Source organism: Scomber japonicus, chromosome 16 (genome assembly GCF_027409825.1).
Source record: "Scomber japonicus isolate fScoJap1 chromosome 16, fScoJap1.pri, whole genome shotgun sequence".
NCBI classification, from domain to species: domain Eukaryota; kingdom Metazoa; phylum Chordata; class Actinopteri; order Scombriformes; family Scombridae; genus Scomber; species Scomber japonicus.
In genome coordinates this window covers 13,072,981-13,094,525 of record NC_070593.1, presented here as the reverse complement: position 1 = coordinate 13,094,525, position 21,545 = coordinate 13,072,981, and the positions used below count along the sequence as shown (strand labels likewise).

The following is a 21,545-nucleotide window of genomic DNA, read 5'->3' as shown; positions in this document are numbered from 1 at the left end:
GAAAAGGTCAAATAGCTAGCAAAATTGCCTCCTCAAAAAAGTATGTCTAAATCTAGAGGCACATCAACTCCTGTCAAAGGCGAAATAGAGAGAAAAGATGAAGAGATAGCAGGAGGAGGGGAAAGAAAGAGCAGGAGCTCCCCCAATGTGCCTTCTTAGAGGTAGTGCCTACTGACAGATTTGGAATGTCAATACAGTTATATATAATTCAATAATTGGTTTCATGGTACTTACTGTCATCATCACATTGGTATAATAGTTTGTTTTTCTTAAATCAAGGAATTTGTTTTTGGATAAGTATGAAAAAACATTCTTCATGAAAATGAACGTTTTCACACCCAAAGTGTGTTGTAGTTTTCCCAAAAGTCCAATGTATTGCAGCTTCTTATGACCTACAAATAGTGGATATAAACTGTGTAAAAGTGCTCATGTGACCTTTCCTCCCCTACTGCCTAGTCTGTTTTCATGAGACAAGGAGCATTATGGATGTTGATATCATATTCAATACGTGATAAAACTGCTTTGAATGTATTGATTTATTTACAAGCGCCACCAGATAGTCTTTCACTCTGTGTGACTGATGCTCTCTCCAATACTTTGCTGCAAGGAGAGGGGGAGGCAGCTTGTTGGTGGTGTCGTCATATTGAAGTGTGGTGGTGGTGGTGTGGTGTATGTAGCTGGAGGAGGGAGGGGAGGGCAGGACAACAACAAGCGAGCAAAACAAAACAAGGAAAGGACAGAAAACAATTTAAAACTCTGTATTGATCCAGCAGTAGTGATTGTACATATATTCCACAGTCCCAAAGGCCCCATTCCTATGTCTCTTAAATGCAAAGGGAAAGAGAAGGGGAATAAAAAAAACGATGGTGCTAGGCAAAGGCAAGCCACTCACCCGGTTGGGGGTAATGTCCCTTAGATAGAACTCTATTGATCTTCGCAGGGCGCCTGCCCGCCCTCCCTCTGGAGTCCGACAAAAACACACAAAACACACACATGCACAAGAGCGCAGTCTGGGGCTAGAGGGGGGCATGACGGATATCCCTGCCAATAGCACTGAACCAACCTGTTAGCTAATTGCCAGCAAAGACAATTATCCTTGCATTGTTTCATAATGGAAACACATTACTAGAGTCTAATATACACAGAGGGAGATTGGAAGATTTGACCGTGCAGCCCATGGGGGCAGCGATTCATTTGCAAAGGCCAAGTAGGTCGTGGGGAGATAGCAGAGAAGCTCTGTCAAAACAGAAGTCACCCTCACTGCCACTACAGTTGGCAACAGTGGAAAGGTACACTATGATGACATTATCATTTGAAAATGCTTCATATTCATATAGCAGGTAGCAGTCAGACAGATAAAATAGTGGATATTAATCCGACCTAAATCATAGCTTTTGTCACAGCACTTAGGTTTAGTTAGGCTGATTCTGATATAAGATTATCCTGTAAAAGTCTCTGTGAAATCACTTTCAACAAGAAGAACCATGACCATGACATTACTCGCTAGCCCACAAACACTGAGATGTCACATGGTTACAGTACTGTTTTGAAATTAAACAACGATCATCCAGGAAGTTTCATCTGCTACAAATCTATTCTGAGCAATAATAAAGCATGTTTTCACTGTATGGAGATGGAGGGATGTAGTGTGCTATTATCTGAGACGGAGTGCTTCTCCTGGATGAATGCCCTGTTCTACAAGCTGCTCAGACTAGTATTTTGACAGGCAGTGGATAACGGTGGGTCCAAAGCAATCACATCTTTGACTTTGACAAATGGCTGTGCTGTGGCGAAGTTGAAAATAACACACATCCACTTTAATCTCTTTCTTGATTAAATTGGAAGCACGTCTTTTTGACATCATGCGATTCACTCTCAAAGCACTGACTACTGCACAGACATACACACACAGTGTCTTCACTGGGCCTATTGAAATAATACTGAACCATGTGTGCATGTGATATTGCGATTCCTAGACTGAAAGTATGAAGTGAAGGTAAAAAAAAAGAAACGTTATTTTTGTATAAATTAACAAAATGTCACATGCAAAACCTGCAAATTATCCCAGGAATTGTGCCAAAACATTTTTCTGACGATGACATATGACATTTCAATCCATAAGAAAGACAGAAAAAAGATATTATACAGAATGTACCACAACAATTATTCACACAATTTCTGGACAATCTCTGACACGTTCAACAAAAATATCTGGAATTTTGTTCTCCTGCAGTGTGCCCGTCAGCACTACCTACGAATGGTTTGCTTTTTCTGCCACACTTTTCTTCAACACAATTTCCTCAGTGGACCCCAGTGGGGACGGAGAAAGAGAGGGGAATGAGGGAAGAGGAGAGGGTGTAGTAGACGGAGGCATTGGGGGATGAAGGAGGGTGAGGGAAGAAATCAGGGGTGTTATAAATAACACTGATGAGGTGAGCTAGCATTGATCCACACTGCAGTTGAGAGGTGGGTGGTTCTCCTAGTGCTTAATTGCCAGTCATGTGCCCTGGGATGCCGCTACTACTAAATGTGGTCTGTCTCTCATTAGGCTTGGACAGGGTGAAAATACAGCAGCTAGCCGTGGCAATACAACTGAAATTGGGACTCAAACAGAAAGGGATTCAAAAGACAAAGTGTTACAATTAAGACTGATGGAGGGAATGATAGAAAGGACAGAGTGGGAAATGGAAAAGTGTTACTCACACATTCCACCCTCCAGGTCCTGAAGGAACCTGTCCAGGATGATACGAGCCATCAGTGCAGGAGACAAATCCACCTTAGCATAGATTGGACACAAAAAAAGAGAATTAGCCTTAATAAAAAACAGGCTAAAGCGTCAATGGGGAGTTAATGCTACTTCAATACGTAGGGATAGTGGAATTGTTATTCCCCTCTGGAGAATTACTTCATTTACAAACCTTCAGACTAAATCCAACGTATCCAGCTGGAAGTGTGAACATATTTCAAAGCAGAAACGCTGAAATTACACAGCTAGTCTACGTTCGGCTGATGTCACATTGATAATAATGATTGTAATGGCCCTAAATGATATTATTACCTTTCCAAACCTTGACCCAACTTTCGACAATCTGTGCAAATTGGTCTTTGAAAGCTTTGCTTTGCAATAACCTTTCCCACAGGAACAAGAGATCGACTATTACGCCAACATATCCAGCTGAATTGCCTTTGCCTCTGTCAAACGGAAAATAGTGGTCTCTCATCTCCTATGAAAAAGCTGCACATACTATACCCAGCCTAGAGACAAAAGAAAGCTTTAATCATAGGATGATCACCAAGACAAAAACTGCAGGAACCAACAGGACACACCGGAGGGACTGTGGGGATGCAGTCCTTAATAGGAAGGATAGAACCTATGGCTGCTGCACTCTTTGAACACAAAGACACCTTGAGAGATGTGAGTTGTTTTTGGTTTGGGTGCAAGCAGAAGCCCTGACAGGTAAGGGAGCACTAATGACTGATACTGAAGGTGTCTACCAGACCCCATTTCAGCACAATGCATTCGCACAAAATACAAATAAATATAAAGTGTGGGAATGATATGCACTGGAAACAAGCAGCTACTTTCAAGGCCAGCATAATGTGACAATTATTCAGCTCAATTAACAGGCATCAAACATAACGGGTCCAAAATTATACATACACAGATGCATGTATATGCTCTAAAAGGTAAATCAGGCATTAGGAATGAAATCATGTTTTAAAACATTGCATTAGACTTTTCTTTAAACAAAATAGATGCTGCAAATAAGACGACACACCAAGTCATTCATTACTAAATTTCACAGCATCTTCAGTATGGAGGGAATTAAAACATTGCTTGAAGACTTTGCCATTCCTAGCCAGCTCGTTATGAAACACAACTTACTTGCAGCCAAAGATCATTTTTTCTCTTGTTAACATAATTGGGGACCAAAAGTGAATTTGCCCTCAGCCTGTAGCGCGAATGGTGTGTTTTATCTTTTCTCTGATGCTTCCTGGTAACGCTGGGAGCAGAGAGGCTTCTGTCTAAACAATGTCTTTTTTTACCCGCAGTTGTATTTGCTAACATCTTCATAATACTGCATTAAGAAGGCAGCTTGTAAAAAAGGCCAAACATGTCTCTGATAATTAAGGGGTGAGCACAGAGTTTATATCTTCATTAAGACCTCTGATAGCATTTCAGTATTTGTAGCCTGCAGCTACAGTAGCGTTTTTTGCTCCCCATAATCCTTCTCATTTTCTCTCCCTTTCTTCTCCCTTCTCAGTCCTCCCTGTGCTTATTGGCCTTCTCCATTCACACCTTTAGATAACAAGAGAATATCAGATTCTGGTAACCTGTATAAGGGCTGACACATGAAAAATGGCTACATTACCAACGCTGGTCCAGCCTGAATAAGGACGACCTGATTAGTTCAGGTACTTGCATCCCCCTAATTTTTATATTAATCATGACTCCATATTCTCAAGCCAGCCAGCACTTCATGTGACTGAGAGTCCCGGGACCTCGAATTCCTGCTGAAAATAATTATTGTTCATTAAATTCTGGGTCTGATTTTATTATGCTCCAAAGCTAACGGGTGGCACATACAGTACAGCATAACTGCACCTGTTCTTAAGTCTGTGTGTTTAACTGACCTTTAAATAAAAGTCTATATAAAGCATATAACAGCAACTGCAGAGTTTAGAACCAATATTCATAGAAGACTTCTGGGGGCAAAAAAAATTCCATGAGTAGTTTTCATCATTGTTAATCATTTCCCTCTGTTGGAGATATATTGTCGCATAAAGGGATGAAACTACATCAATTAGCGGTGTGGGAGACCATGAGTGCTTGGTTTAAATGTTAAGTAGCATATTAAAATGACAGTTAAATGGTTCATAGACAGTTATCTCTGAGCTGAATTTAATCCTTTAAAGAAAAAAAAAATCACGTGTCAATTAAATGGAGAATGAATAATGGCAGTTAGCTTTGAGGTGCCACTGATGCATGTGAACTACTCTGATTTTAGATTAAGAAACCCTCAAAGCTCATTGACTGATGTAAGCACCAATAAAAATTTAAATGCGCATTTAAATATTTTAAAAGCTTAAACAGCCCATTTTAACAATAGACAATACATTCTATAAGGTCTGGATCTATCAAGTCACCTCTCCGTTGGCTCCACTAAATTTATGCTCTTAACATTTATTTTTTCAAAATTGTACTTTTTGTGAATATTGGATAATGATAACAGATGACTAACAAACACTCATCAGGATAGGAAATTTATGAACCCACCACTTTGTAAATTCTCCACCTGCCAATCCTGGAGTACTGGACACCGCCATTAAAACAGGTGACCCATTTCTGCATATCAATCTGACAAAACAGTTGACTCGGGCAAGGAAAAAGGAGGAGGCGTGTGCTTTATTGTGAATAAGACTTGATGTGACAGTGAGGATGTTAAAATGCTATCCCGTTCCTACACACCTGATCTGGAGTTACTGTCGATCAAATGTAGACCACATTTTCTCCTGAAGATATTTACCTCAGTCATCATCACAGTGGTTTAAATCCCACTACAGGCAAGTACAAAGGATGCCCTGTTGGAAGACTTGAACTGCACACCAGTAATCCTGATGCTGCACTCATTGTTGCTGTAGAGTTCCATTGGGCTAAACTTAAGAAGGTTATGCCTGATTTCCATCAACATATTGACTGCGCCACAAGGGAAATAAACACGCTGGATCGCAGCTACACACCATTCAAAAACAGCTACCATGTGGCCATCTTGCTGAGGTCAAAATATGTAAACAAACTAAGACACATGCCCCAAGTGATGTGAATGGTCAGGCCAGAGAGAGGTCTCCCTACAGTCTGCACTACACAATGCTGTCTGGAGCATGTTCCAGGACACCACCATCGACGCCACCAATGACATCAATTGATGCACGGAGTCTGCTGTGGATTTAATTTGTGAAACGGTAGAAGCAACTTTACCCAGAACTACAGTTTAATCATTCTACAATCAGAAGCCGTGGATTACCAGAACCATATAACCATCCATAAAAACACACTGCAGCCTACAACTTAGGCCTGCAGTCAGGAATATATGAACAATTATAAAGCAGCAGCCCACAAGATGAGCAGTAAAGGAGGCAAAAGGGCTTACAGGAAGAAAGTGGAACTACAATTCCAGGGGTACAATCACAGAACCATCTGGCAGATTACAAGCACACTCCCCCTACAATCTAATCCGTCTCTAGTAAGTGATTTAAACAACTCTTCAGCTTACTTTGAGGCCATCGGCAGCCAGAAAGGAAAAACAGCTGAAGAAGAGGTTAATGGGTAGGTGGGTGCAATCACACTGAGCATGATGTCAGGAGGACTTTCTAGCATGTGAACACCAAGCAAGCAGCAGGACCAGACGGTATCAGTTGGCAGGTTCTTATTATGTACTGACCAACTCGTGCCAACTTGTGTTCACAATGGCAGTCAACCTGTCCCTGACTCAGTCTGTCATATCGATGTGCTTCAAGAAGTCCACCATCATTCCTGTTCCCAAGAAAACAAGACCAGCCTGCCTCCCAGTGGGACTCACCTCTGTAGTGATGAAGTGCTTTGAACAGCTGGTTAAGGATTACATCTACTCCTCACTACCCAGCACACTGGACCCACTACAGTTTGTCTACCATCCCAACTAATAAACAGAAGACATCACAACACAAACACTCCACACCAACCTATCTCACCTGTACAAGAAAGGGAGCAATGTGAGATTACTGTTTATTGACTATAGTTCAGTGTTAAATACGATAGTTACTTCCAAGCTAGTCACGAAGCTCAAGGACTTGGGATTAAACACCTCATTGTACATGTGGATCGTTGCCTTCCTGACAAGCAGACCCTGAGTGGCTAGAAGTTAGTGGACACACCTCTTCTACCACCATCCGTAACACTGGAGGACCCCTGGGATGCGTATTGAGCCCCCTGCTGTACTTCCTTTACACCAGTAACACCACTGACACCAAAATAAGGCTAGGAGAATCATTAAGGATCCCAACCACCCGCATTACAACCTTTTCTTCCTGCTGCGGTCAGGAAAAAGGTACTGGATACACCAGGCCAGCACTGAGAGGCTCAGTAAGAGACTCTACCCTCAGGCTACAGCAATCCTAAATGAGGTCACTGCCTAAGACTGCCTGGCCAAACAACCACCCACACCCCCTCTCCCTCCAATCCTAAACATATATTTATAACTATTCCTATTCTGTTTGAATTATTTTTTTATTCACAAATTGAGGGACCATTTCACTATGGTTGTACCATATATGATTATAAATGAACTTACAATGTACACAACTGACAAATGAACAAATGCAAGAATTTCAGTGTCTGGCTTCAATCTGCCTGGTCAATTACATTTATAGTAATTTAGCCACATTAACTGCTTTTGCTGCATTTTGTTCACTGAGTAGGAACTGCTGATTGATTATTGGGTGCCACCCTAATGGAAATGATCATTTACTGAGTTGGTTCAAAATGTAAGAAAAAGTAGTGGCCACTGAGTAGATTAATAGCCATAAATGTTAAAAATGCAGAAAATTGGTGATGTGCATATTTTAAGTACTTAAACCATCAGAATATTTGATAACAAGCACACAAACACACACACCATACTATATTACCACTGAATAGCTTGGATTTAAGTTAACATATAACTCATATATATATATATATATATATATACATATACATATATACATATATATATATATATGTAATTGCTACTACATCAAACAAGCATGAAAATGCTATACTGAAAAAGTAAAGTAAACAAGTGATGAAGAGAGGAATTAACAGCTGACCCTGTCCTCACCTGTCCGCAGTTTGCAGCAACTGTGCCTGAACTGCAATTTGGACAATTACAAAATAAAACACAAAAAGTATTTTCACATCTGCTTAATGGAGGTGAGAGCTAATTACATCAAATAATTGATAATAGAGCAGACCATTTTACCAATTTTACTAATGACAAACAGATGAGAGAAAATCAAAAACTGCTGCCAACTTCTATCTATCCATCTATAGAAAAAAGCAGGCATCGATTGAGGAGATTTTTAAAAGTAAAAAAGACAGATGAAAAAAATAAAATAAATAAAGGTTATGACATTACCTCATTGGCCAACTCCAACAAGACAGGAGCAGTGGGATGTGCCTTGGCTTCACTCAGATACCTTCATTATAACAAAGAACAACAAAAGCAGTGAAAAAACATGGCCCACAAAGGCAGACAGAAGGGTAGAGGGGACTAGACCAGACTAGCCAAGACATGCTAATGTCCCTGATGACTTTGCCCTGGGTGGCATATGGCAGGCTCAATGCGGTTAAAACAGCACTGCTTGGAGGGCTTCAAATTTCCTTGAAACCAGACAAGCATATGATAGTTAGTTAACTCCTGCCGCCAAAAAGCCTTTTTTCCCTCGCCAGCTAGAACTGCAGCCCCCTTCAGATCTTACACAGATCGTCTCTGAGGTTTGTTGTTGTAAGTGGATTAGAAGTGCATTATCCAGTCTTGTTTTCCCAAGAACAATGGCTTAATAAGCTAGATAAAGGGTAATTGCAATATGCAAAGAAGCTTTTCCCCTTGTAGCCTGTGTGTGTGTTTTTTTTTAATCCGTATTCATTGAATTATAGATAATCAGCCCATCATAAGCCAGTGTAAGGGAAATGTCCAATAGTTGGTTATTTATTTATTTTTTCTGCTTTCAGTTTGACGTGGACAACAGAGCTTTAGCTTAGCAGGTGCAAGTGGAGGTCTGGAATGAATCCTGAGGGTGGTGATTTGTTTGGCGGAGATTATATCTGTCATGGTGGCCCACCTACTCTCATGTGACTTTGGCAAGTCCCTTTCTCGGTCAGAGAGAGGGGAAGACAAAGAGAGCATACAAGAGTGGGTGACAGATAAATAAAAGAAAAAAACAGTGATAGAGATGAGAGGAAGATAAAGAATGTGTGAGGGGAGAGAAGAGCAATAAAGTAATACAGAGTAATACAGTACCTCTGGTAGTGGCTCTCAATGACATCTGGTGCATGGTGTCTTGAGATTGTTCTTTTAGTTCGTTTCTGTCACAAAAAGAACACTGATGTAATATAAACAACAACAACAATACTACAATTAATAAATAATAAATAATAATAATACAATTATTACGATTAACATCACATTTTTATACAATTCCATTTGTTAAAAGGTAACATTACTATTATTATAATTATTATCAATAGCATTTTTATTAATAATAGTAGTTTTGTTAGTATTATTATCATCATCATTATTATTATTATTATTATTATTATTATTATTATTATTATCATTATTATCATTATTATTATTAGTAGTAGTAGTAGTAGTAGTAGTAGTAGTAGTATTAGTATTATTAATAGTATTAGTATTATTAATAGTATTATTATTAGTATTATAATACAATTTTCATATATTAAGAGGTAAAGGATTTCCATTCCAGGATAAAATACAGACCTTTTCAGCTTTGGCTCCTATTGTGTATGACTAAGCGCAAGAGATCTTGGGTCAAAGTGATTTAATTTCAATAAGTTTGCCGAGGGTCAGAGTGTGCCATGGCAAGCTTGTATTACCCCCCATCCTCCTCACTCAAACCTTGTATTAATTTCCCCTTTTTCGATCAAACAATGACCCTATTCCACATTCCACACCCTGACATTTTCATGCAATTCAATTGCCATCCTTGCCGGGAAGGAGGAGGACAGGGGATATAAGAGGAAGAGCATTGGTTAAAAAACAACTTATTTAAAAACTACTACACAAAAAAATGTAATTCCACAGAGACAAGCAGTGTGACTGACACCTGTCAGGGGGATGATAAATGACTCCATTTTCTGCCTGTGCTGCCTTCTGCCACTGGCGGCAGCGGCCATTTATCATCATCCGCTGTCAGCCGTGGAAAGCAGCAGTGACAGTGCGAGTCAGCAAACATTTAGCACACGCAGCCGCACTACACGGGGAAATTATTATTGTCAGAATAATAATGGTTTAGCATAATTTATTACAGGTCCACCAAATAAGCAGGGGCTAGATGTTATTAGACAGATGGATGGGAAGGCTTGGCAGACATCCACTGAGGCTCAGGCAGGCAAGGGCCCTCAACGTGAACGTGAGGAGGAGGAGGAAGGGGTGGGGGGCGGCTTGAAATAAACGGGGTATGGTGGGGGGGCATCCTCCAAACCAATCAGAGAGCTGGCAGTTCAATTACAAAGAAATAAAGGGACATTCATCATTCAATTAGGCACCTGTCAGGGCTCACAAAGGAAGAAAACTTCTAACCTGGTACTCCAGGGAGAAGATGCTCAGAAGAGTGGACTGCGAGTGACTGGAACAAATAAAAGAAGGACAAAGTTAATTACCAGAGTGCATTGCACAGAGACAAAGGGAGAGGGGGAGCTTCAAAGCTGGGGCCAGCTGCCCTGTAATCTAAAAGAACATGAAAACAAGTGTGGCAAAGTTGTTCCAGATGAACACCTCTGACAAAGGATTCCTGCCACGATGGCGTAGGGGTGGGAGAAAGGGGGAGGATGTGTGTGGTATGAGAGATGAGAAAAATATAGCCTGTTTTGTTTTGTTTTTTCACTCATTTCATACATACCATCTTCTTCTCCTATATTTAAATTTCCTGTATTTAAAGCTTTTTTAATTGTGCAGTGTAGGCTGTTGTAGAACTACACAGAGCAAAACCAAACAGAACAAAATCAGAAGGAAATAAATTTAATTCATGCAAATAATTGATAGGGTTCAAGTCCAATTACAACCCCTGGTTTAGTAGATGTCTCTTTGCTAATGCGGTGACCAGTCTGAGTGTCTACATTTGTTTGTATGAATGGTGTAGCAATGCACAGACAGGAGAAAGTTTTCCTGCTTCACTGTCAGCGCTGGCATATGGGCCATTCTGGAGCCCTCCCACTGCAACTGATGGGCTTTGAAAATGGAAACTTTCACTGCAGGAAGCTGGGACTCCCAGGAGTCGGTCAATTCCATGGGTTGCCATAAGCTACATTCATCTCCAGCTCCAGTCAATGTCAAACACCTGGCAGAGAGGCAAACCTGGAAAACAGGCAGCTCCAACAGGGATTCACAGCTCCTACCATACATCCTTCCCCAACCCCCACTGTATCCTTTGAGTTGAAGATATTTAAAGCAGTGACAGATATTATTCTAATTGGATGGTACATACCTCCACCCCTCATATCAACAGAAAACATATAAATGCAGTGGAATCATGCGCATGCATGCACACATACACAAAAACTGCTCTATGATTGTCTCCAATGGTTTTGTGACTCTATATACTGCTCTTGGTACACTTGATTGTTAAATTTAATGGACTTTTCATTACAAGTCACCTGAGGATGGTATGTAAATACTGACAAGAAGCCAAAGCTTCCAATCTGCATTGAAATATTGAGTCCACATAGGCTTTCAACATCAATCACAATAAACCATGAAGTAAACATGTGGCATATAAACAAAGCTAAAGGAATCACAAACATTGATTTCTGTCTGTAGTCTGAGTATGTGGCCACATCTTAATAAAAGCATTTCACACACTGGAATGGTTTAGCAGTTTATAATGACTAACTCCAACAAAGACATCATTTTGGGATCTCCAAATGCCAGTTTTGAAGAGTTTTACTACTCTGGCTGGAGAACAACATATTCTCAATAATTGGAAACTCTCTGGGGCTCAACCCATCACAGAGATCGTTCTCATCAACTATCAAGTACAGTTGCAAAAGAGAAAGACCAAATGATTGAAGTAGGGGAAACTCTAAGAAAAAAAACATTGCCATCTCAGCATTAATTTACAATGATGCCTGGGGACGAAGGGGCCACTGCAATTAAGTGGACCATTAAATGGTCAACTGTCAACATGAGGACACTTAAGGGAGGAAAAAGAAATTCTTCCACACTTCAACCTTGCACCTGAGCATTTCAACAACATTACAGCCTTATTGCTTCAGAACATCATGATCCCCCTGTTGGAACAGACATCTGTTAGGTTTTAAATGGATTACTCTCTATAATGAGCATGATTACTGCCTAATTGCTAAATCTATACCCTGTTAACTTAAAAGGGACATAAACTGCTCTTAATATCTGGGAAAACATATCTGTTTCAAAAAATACTAAAAACTTTGGGGACTTTTGTTTTTCTTTCTTACGTCAATCCATTTTTGCTGACATCAGAACTTGACAAAAGCACCACAAGCACAGAAACATGGTGTGTTTTTGAATGTGTTCTTGTTGGGTTTAAAGAGGAGAAAAAATTAGAGCAGTGAGAAGAGATGAGTGCATATACCTGGATCCAAACCAAGAGTTTGGGTTGGTTTTATAGTCTGTCAAGTTTTACACTGCACTCATATTGTATAATGCCCCTTTTTCCATTTAAAAGACATTAGTAGTAAGTTATTGCAGGCTTTACATTAATGTATATCCAACCTGTGCTCTCCTGGGCACAGTATGCTCACTTCATGTTAAAATATGGAGTGCAGTCTTACAATAGGGATCTGATCTGCCTGCTGAACAGTAGCATTACATTTTCACTGTAATTCATCCACCTTCTTGCCTCATAATGCCAGCATTCATGTGATACTATCCTTTCTCAGGGGTTATAAAACATAAACTGATACAAAACATTTCTGTGACTATTCCAAAACCAGATTCAGTACTTTATTTCTGCCTTTTAGCCTTAAACATGCTAGTAATTAGAGTTGTATGCAGATTTGTGCACAGATAGATTAGTTAGGTAACAAGATTTTAAACATTTTTCTTATATTGATACAGCTACCTGCCGATAATGAGGTTACAATGAGAAAGGAGATGCAAAAAAAGCAAAAAGGCTTGAATGAATGTCATTAAAATGATTATGATTAGAGTAAAAAAAAAACAGCCCCTTCGCTATAATAGAGGTGGGGAGGTTGGAGCACTAACTCTATCTGTGTATATACAGAGTTTAGTTTTTTTTCAACTGGTAATATGCAGTAAAGTAAAACACTGTTATTGTCAATCCCTGTCATACTTACGTAGTCTACTTAAAAGTATTTTATAAATTATGGTGAGGTTTGCCAGTGCGGTTTCAAATCAGTGTTCATTCATTGAAATTTATTTTTAACACATTTAGAAATACATTTTAAAAAGAGACTGTGACACTACGACACATCCTTACATTGACCTTTATAAGAAGAAGAAAAAACCTCCCTCTTGGATGTAATTTAGAACATGGGGAAACAGAAGGTTGGGAAACAGAAGAGTGGTTTGGGAGTCATTCACTCTCTACCTAATTACCCTTCCTTACAACATAAGACAGAGCATTAATATGCACTGGCACCCGAAATAGTAAAGCAGATTAAATTAAAAACAATTAGGGAGTTTCACTTTGTCACTGAGCTGGTATGCCTGTCTGGTCAGTGCTTTAGGCTCTATTAAGTTACCCTATCCACCGCTTATGAATCTGACAAATTCAACTTTGAGTGTTGTATTGCCTTATCCTCTTATGCATTCAGAAAACAGCAGTGAAAACACTAGAAATTCCCCTCACCCTAATTAATAGGAGATGGGGGGAAATTCATGCTATCAATTATATTCAGAATCTTCCTATTTACAAATAATTAATTATAAACAATAGCTGTAATTTAGGTAATGAAAGCCACCTGGCTAATGGCATTGGTATCATATGCTGCGAGAGTACTTAGCATTTGGTGGATCTGCATGCAGTGAGTGTTGCATGGTGCGACTCTTCAGGGCATGGAACTGGCTAATTGAGGTATAGCACATATTTTTACTAATGGCGATGAAGCTATTTTGAGAGGGGGATGACATGGATGAAATGATTCGCTCTTAGACAGTGCATGGAAATACTGCTTTTTTTGAACACCTCATTTTGTTGCTACCCACACCTCTTTTACTTTTATTATTACGTAACGTTTTCCAAGCATAGTCAGAATGTATAACTTATCTTAAGACTTTACTCATGCAAAAGTGCCGACAATAATATATTAAGCATTTACTTTCTTATATATCAATATTGTATAAAGTGAAAAACAGCTGAATGTGGGTTAAACACTCTGGATATGCAAATGCTACTAATTACACATGCTGATAGGCAAAATGCTAACATCTGTTTCTCAGCTAAGCCTACCGTCATCTGCAGTGAAACAAATGTGTAGAAAAAAAAAATCTTCATGCGTTAATGTATAAATGTGATATATTTTGACAAGGGATAGAAACAAACACAAATCTCAGTGTCATGCAGCTTCAAACAAATACTTGCACAATGAGCACACGTGTTTACAGTTTAAATTAGTTTTACGTGTCTGTTTGGTTTCCTGTAAAACAACTCAATAGCCTTCTTTCAATTCCCATTGTTAACTTGAGTTACGAAAATGTATTGTTGTTGTTTTCATTATCAGGTTCAGGTGTCCAACAAACAGAATTTGCGGTAAAAAAGAAAAAAAAAGAAAATCAGTTTCAAGTTTGTTACTTACATTACTGCAGGAATATTTTCCCAAAGCTTGACTCAAATACATTCTACAAGATTTAAAAGTTAGCGACCCCCCCCCCCCCCATCCCCCCTCAACGTCTCTCTGAGGAGGCCACAGAAAACTTGCCAGCCTGCGGGGTATACTGTGGACAGAAATTGCTTTAGCAGAGGCACAACGGGGCATCTCATTGCCTACTGTTGTCCTAATAGACGGAAAATATGACCCTTGCGTGGCCCTCTTCACTTTATTACAATCTTTCAAAAAGTCTCTCTACTGAGGTGCCTGGAGATGTCAGAACTGTTTTATAATGCTGGCCAAAAAAAGCGGGAAAGTTCCCACAATCACCACCCTAATTGTGATTCCTCCTGAAAGCGAAGGATCTTCATGACTCTGTCTGTGACAAAACATGTTATGGCTATTATGGTATGTTGCCATTGTTATACTATAATTATTGTCACAACCGCTGCAAACTCCCGTGAAAAACTGAAAATGAGGTCCATGTTATATGTCAAGTGGCAAATGTCCACTGGTCTGGCAAGGAAACCATTACACTGACCAATTGCTTACTCCCCCAAGCATGGCTGGGAAACTTGTACCATTCTGCGCAATTTGTTTCATTCTTCTTTTGCAATTGATCGCAGTATGCAAAGAGAACCTGGAGCAATAGACTACCATAGCTGCCCAGCTGAACTGTGATACTCTGCTGTAGGTTACCACCACTGTATGGCTTAGGGGTTGAGGGACAGTACTGATGCTACTGCCAAGTAGAACACACAATACTTGCTTTTACCATTATCATATTCCTAAGGTGAGCATTTGTCTCTATAAATATTTACATTTTATTTTGTATGGCAACCCAATACTTTTTAAGACAGTGTCCTTTATAATTGCTATAAGCCACAACTTGTGCTATGGGCTGCTTACCTCAGTGTTTTTAGCCCAATGAGCCGAAAAGGCAGTGCAATCTATAGAATGTGCTTGGACAACATCCCTACGATATGAAGAGGAAGTAGTCATTCCTGTGCTTCCTAATCAAGTAATTGATTGCATCTATTATTCATGAACTCCTTAGCCTGACATGAAGTTGTAAACTCAGCACAGCTTCTCTTCTTTCTACATCTCTCCTCTCTGCTTACACTTCATTCATCCCCTCACCCTTCCAATGCTCATCTAACCACATAAAGCTGTGGAATTAGTTTGCCAGTCTCTCAGCCTTCAAGGGTTGTACCCCTAAGCCCCAACTGCCAGTTTGTGTTTTGTTCAATATGGGCAGCCAGAAGTGTGAGGCCATGCACCGGAGGCTGCCGGGGCTGCCCTCACAAGCTCTGCACTAGATCAGCCTCTCATTGCCACTTCCAGGCTACAAAATAGCTGGGGAATTCTAACTTCACAAGAGCTACAACAGAGCAACTCGGCTGATTCCACAGAGACAATAATGGAATTTGCAGTTAAAGCCAGAAACAATCCAACTGGGGCCATTAAAAAAATATAAAATGTATTTTACTGTACTATGTCTTTAGATGCACCCTCAACTTTTCTGTTGACTAAATTGGGAAATATAATGTAGTTTGATGATGAATGCTGAATCATTTTCTGATTTGAAAAATGTTAATTGATTTCTAATTAAGATATTTAACAAAATTCCTTAACTTGTGTTTGAATAATTTTGCCCAAACAATGCCCTAACTTAATGGTTACCAAAAAGTAAAAAGGCTCTCAAAGTCTTAATCAGCGTTTGAATTAAACAATGTCTACACTGCAAATAAATGGAAACTAATAACACTAGGCTGGTACAGAGTAATAATACAAGGTATAAATATCAATTTTGCTAATGAGTCCTCCAAAAAAAAAATAATAATAATAATAATTGATTATTCAAACCATGTCAATTTCTTGAGCCATAAAGTTAATCTAAATGTATAAAGAGTCTGCCAGTTTAATGCATCATGCCCATTATCAAATCTGTGGATTTAACCAGCATGTAAAAAAAAAGAGATAAACACTACAGCCACAATAAATAATCAATGAGCAAGTCCCTAAGCTTCATCCTCCTGAGCCTAGATATTACCATCAAAAACAAAGTGTCTGGAGCCAAGAAATCACCATATCAATGGCACATGCCACAACAACCCTGCCCTGCGCTTTCCTTCCAAAGATCATGCTAGATAAACCCCAAATAACAGAGAAATTAACAAATGCTTGACATTTGCTCAACATCCATTATTCTGACACTTCTTCAGAATTTCAAAAGGCTGAACGCATGCTTAATCAACATTCATATTCCCAGAGCGAGCCCCAGCACCATATTGCAGCCCGCCTCAGTGCTGATGAAAACGGCACATTAGGGCCCGATTCAAAAAACGTTCAGGGACTCCTCACCAGGGAACCCTGTGTGTGTGTGTGTTTGTGTGTGCGTGTGTGAGCGAGAGAGAGACAGAGAGAGAGAGAGAGTAAAGCAGAGGAAGAAGGAGAGAGAGGCACTGGCTGTGTTTAGTGGGGAGGGATGCTTCGCGCTTTACTTTTTAAGCATTTTCCAAAACAGAGGCATCTGCCCCTTTCTGCAAACCCTCCCACTTCTACAACTGTGAAAGCCATATGAGGAGTGAGCTGAATGGCATTTTAAAGAGGGGGGTAATCATTACATCCAAATTCATTCATAATATAGCACAGAAGGACACAGAGGACTCTCACATTCCCTCCCTCCTTTTCTCGCCCTCCTTGCACAGACTCTCTCGGGGGACAAAGGGTGGAAGGACTGGGGTCCCCTCTGGACCCAGGGGAAGCCAGGCAAGGCCTCAGAGAGCAGCCCATCATTTCCAATTCTAATATGTGGCAAGAGAAGGACCTGATGGGACTGATGTCACATTTTTTCCTGCACCGGCCTGCGATGAGCCCTCCCGCCACACGGCCCCCACCCACCCCCCTTGCTGCCTTGCCGTGGTCCAGATTCTAGGCAGGACACCAGGGCTGGCTAAGAGGAGGGCAAGGAAGAGAGGGCAAGAATGGGGGTTGATATTTGCATGTCCCTCCATTGTGAGTGGGGGTAAAAAGTGACAGCACCGTGTCCAATTCTTTTCCCCCCAGAGCAGCTCGGGCCCGGCAAGAGAGGCCAGGCTGACAGATGACTCCCAACATCTGTGTTATGCAGCCGTTACAGATGAGGGACTCCACATCGCAATCTCTCTCTTTCTATCTGTCTATGGGACCCTCCCTCTCTCCTCCCACTATACTCATAGTACAACAGAGAGAATGACAGACCTTCCATGGAAATTACCTTGAAATTATCTATAGCTATCATATTGTTCAAAGTTTAAATTGTCCTCCCTTTGAGACCCAAATCAAAAGCAATGATTATGAAATGAATTTATACACAATGCAGAATTCAGAGACTTGAGCTTAATGGCTGTTGCTATTGATCTGCATCACTGAAACTCAAATATAATGTTGTTTTCTAATTAATGTTTTAATTCCACAAAAGACTGGACAATATAATGCTTTTTTGTTTTGTATGTTAAAGTCAATATAAGGATATTAATCAGAGTATTTCCTATGATATTAATATTTATCATGATTATCATGTGCACATCACTTGTAAAATGTCATATGATGATAAAATATGTTCCAATGCGCTGCTTCACACCAGACACGTTTTTTCACATTTAATATGAACACTTCAGTAAACGCCTTTTATTACTTTTTAATTACAATTTGCTCAGAAACATTCATTTAGTAATCTGAATTTTGTAAAAATGATAATACAGTACCATCATATCATCACAATATGATTTCACTTGGTCGGTAGGGTGGCTGATAATATTGAATTACAGTCCAACGATAACAATTCAATATATTGAATACTTAGATATTTGAATAAAAAAGGAAAGGATAAAAATCTAAAACATTTGTATGATAAAATTATCACTTCATGAAAAAATAAGCATATAAAAAATATGCCCTGCCAAAAAAGAACTAGCACAGTCTCCAATATTAAACTGGCAAACAACATGTGAATCTAGTCCCCACACCATTGCTTCCATAATTTAGAAATCATCCGATGCCATGTGAAATGATTTGATGTCCAGATACCTGTCTTTTCTATCTCTGACTATTATAATCCAAATAATCTTCTGCCTACCCATTCAGTGCAGGCCAGTTCACAACAAACCCCTAACCCCCCTCCAGCCCCCACTGCCAGCCCCAGCCTAGCCAATATTTACGCAGTGGCAGGGCTCCCACACAGTCCGAGGGGACAGGAGGGGTGTGGGGTGGGGGTGGCGGACTGCCGTGCCTGAGCGCATGCTAAGAGATGATGGATGGCCTAGTCGATATGTTATGTCTTAAGAGCCTGATTTCCTGCCAGTCCAATCACTAACCCTCCAGAGCCCAGCTCAGCTGATTGGACAACCAGAATAATTTCACAGGCTGTGAAAACACTGCTGCCGTGCCTGTCTGTCAGGCCCAGTGACGAGACTCAGGGCTTTTAAAGAGCAAGGGCCTCCCCAAGATTGGTTATGGTGAGCGAAATAATAACAATAACCAGCAAGACTAAACAAAAGAGCCAGCACCTAACGGAGGGAGAGATCGTGCAGAATTATTGGAATGAAAACGGTCCAATGTTTTCCTTTAATTATTACACCCACCAGTACCACTTTTCTAAAAACTGGCATTTGGACTGTTTGTTGAAGACAGTTTGGATTAGGAAACCGAAAGGTTAAAAGGAACTCAAAATAAACATGAGAAGGACCTCCTAGTGTTGGTGCCTAAACATACAGGATATTAGATGCACTTTATACGCATGACATAGTCCATAAAATGCTAACAGTGAGAACAAAGACAGACTCAAGCTCAGTTGCGTCCCCTTTGGGGACCTGATACCTTCTTCTAGATTGGTGATTAGGTCACAATGGAAGTAGGAAGCTCCAAATACATGCGACTTTGTAAGTGACCTCGACGGGATCTGTCATGGTGTCCTGGTGGCCTTGGGGGATTACACATGTTACGTTCAATAAAGTGAGGGTCCTCAGTGTCAAGGAGAAAGGCAAACACAACCATTAACCTCTCTCTTCGATTTCTGGATGTGCAGGTGATGCATGGCAAAACACTGGCTAATGCTGTGGTGGAAGTCTATACAAGAATCTGTGTGGATTTAATTAGTGGCCATAACTAGTGAATTTAATGGGATTATAAATATTTAATAATGGAACAAGAGACACAAGAACAAATAATGTTGCTAGGGGGATTGATAAATAGACAGTGATCATTTAATTTGAAGTGTAATTAAGACCAGACTTGTGTGCAGACCTACAGATCATTTTCCCATCATTTAATGCATCTTATATCACACAATATTTGTTGTTTTACAATATATACTAAGTGTGGCTCATGCACAGCAGTTTGTTGTTTTCACCCTCACATGAAAACACACATAGCCTACACCTACAATAACAACACCATGTAGAAAGCACAGGTAAAAAAAAAAAAAAAAAAAAAAAGGAAAAAAAAGTGACTCGACTCCCAAAATGAACAGAGCGACTGACCACTTACTTTGGAAATCTTTCTTTCAGCATCTTCATACACTGACGGGTAGGTCTCAGCGGCTCTGTCCATTTCGCTATCCCTTTATATTCAGCTCGAGACAGTCTCATCTTTCTTTTTTCTTCAGCCACTGTATCCATCTGTACAAACAGGTGAGGGTTTGATTAACTAATGCTACAGAAGCAATCTGGTTTTGAGAAATAAACAAGGTGTCAGGTGACTTCACAGCTGTCAAAAACAGCTGTACCTTCATTGCTAACCGAGCCTAGCTTTATGTTATGGCTAACGCTGCGCACTGAAAGCATGTGGCGACACACAACTACATGTCTCATCTTTGAGAGATTACAACACAGCTCATGTTGTCACTTAAGACCGCAGACCAATAAATACCATACAAAGTGGCTTGTTTACCATTGATTTCTGCTGCCTGTGGACAGTTCCCCGACCGTCGCTTCCCGCTAGGAAGTTGAAGATATGACTTTTATGTGAGAAGCGCGTTGATTGGTCGAGACGTCCACGAGTGCTGAGTATACTGGTATATGATTGGTTATTTTTGCAGCACAGGGGCGGGATCTAGCTATGACGTGCTGCTCACACACTGCCGATCTGATGCATCTCTCAATCCCCGTAAAATGTTTAGCGATACCCACGAAGGCAAGTTATTAAAGTAAATTGACGTAGGCTGCCCTGCGACACTTGTCAAGTACTCTTAAAATCCGACAGCACAAAAAAAATCTTAAAAAACACATACGGGTAAATCGTATTTGAGGGACAGAGCGAAGGAGAGATTGAGGAACCCGCAGAGGGGGAAAGGAGGGAGCCTTTCCCAGTGTAAAGGTGTTGCTGTGTCACTGATTTCACACTTTAATGACCATATTGGTCCAGCGCCTGCATGGATTTTTGATGAGAAGGACTAAAACAATACACGCTGCTTTTGTGTCTAAAGTCTATTAAAAAGATGCTGCCTCCTTCATTGATTCCTTGCACGGATCTGCTTTGACCATGTTCTCATTTGTGATACTGTAGCCTACTGTCTGATGTAACTTAAAACGTAGGATTTTGACATAGCCTAGGTTAGATGAACAAATTAAATATTTAAGTATTAAAAATATAATTAATATATATTTTTCAGGACTGAAGCTTGTCACACAAATTCAAATTTCAGCATCTTAAACAGCAAACTCCAACAACTAAGACAAAATTAGTTTCATAATGGAGTGCAGTGATTAAAAAAAAAAAAAAGTAATCAAGGACTTCACCTAGTTGCACTGCAGTGAGATATGAATGATGTTTATGCTGTATTCTTTCACCTTGAAGTGGTTGAATTAGGGGCATATACAAGGAGTTCTACCCCCTGAGAGAATATTGGTCTGGGCTTTTCTTAATTAACTTGCAGAAATTTTCATGGGCCAACTCCAACCATGGGCCCCCAGAATCATCAGCACCTTTCACCTCA

The 21,545-nt window shown here is 40.1% G+C and overlaps 1 protein-coding gene across 2 annotated transcripts in view; it reads right to left on the bottom strand.

Moving 5' to 3' along the window:
- cdin1 (CDAN1 interacting nuclease 1) overlaps positions 1-20,540 on the bottom strand; it is a 56,707-nt gene extending 36,167 nt beyond the window's left edge. Inside the window, exons 1-6 of one of the 2 annotated variants that reach the window (XM_053335601.1) lie at positions 20,501-20,534; positions 20,099-20,229; positions 10,344-10,389; positions 9,042-9,106; positions 8,157-8,217; positions 2,704-2,776 (exon numbers count right to left, since the gene is read on the bottom strand). In XM_053335601.1, coding sequence (XP_053191576.1) covers positions 2,704-2,776; positions 8,157-8,217; positions 9,042-9,106; positions 10,344-10,389; positions 20,099-20,229; positions 20,501-20,503 — 379 coding nt within the window. In that variant the 5' untranslated portion in view covers positions 20,504-20,534. Of the gene's footprint in view, positions 1-2,703; positions 2,777-8,156; positions 8,218-9,041; positions 9,107-10,343; positions 10,390-20,098; positions 20,230-20,500 lie in introns of both variants that reach the window. The other variant, XM_053335602.1, reaches the window with a different exon arrangement.
- Positions 20,541-21,545: the final 1,005 nt, after the last annotated feature.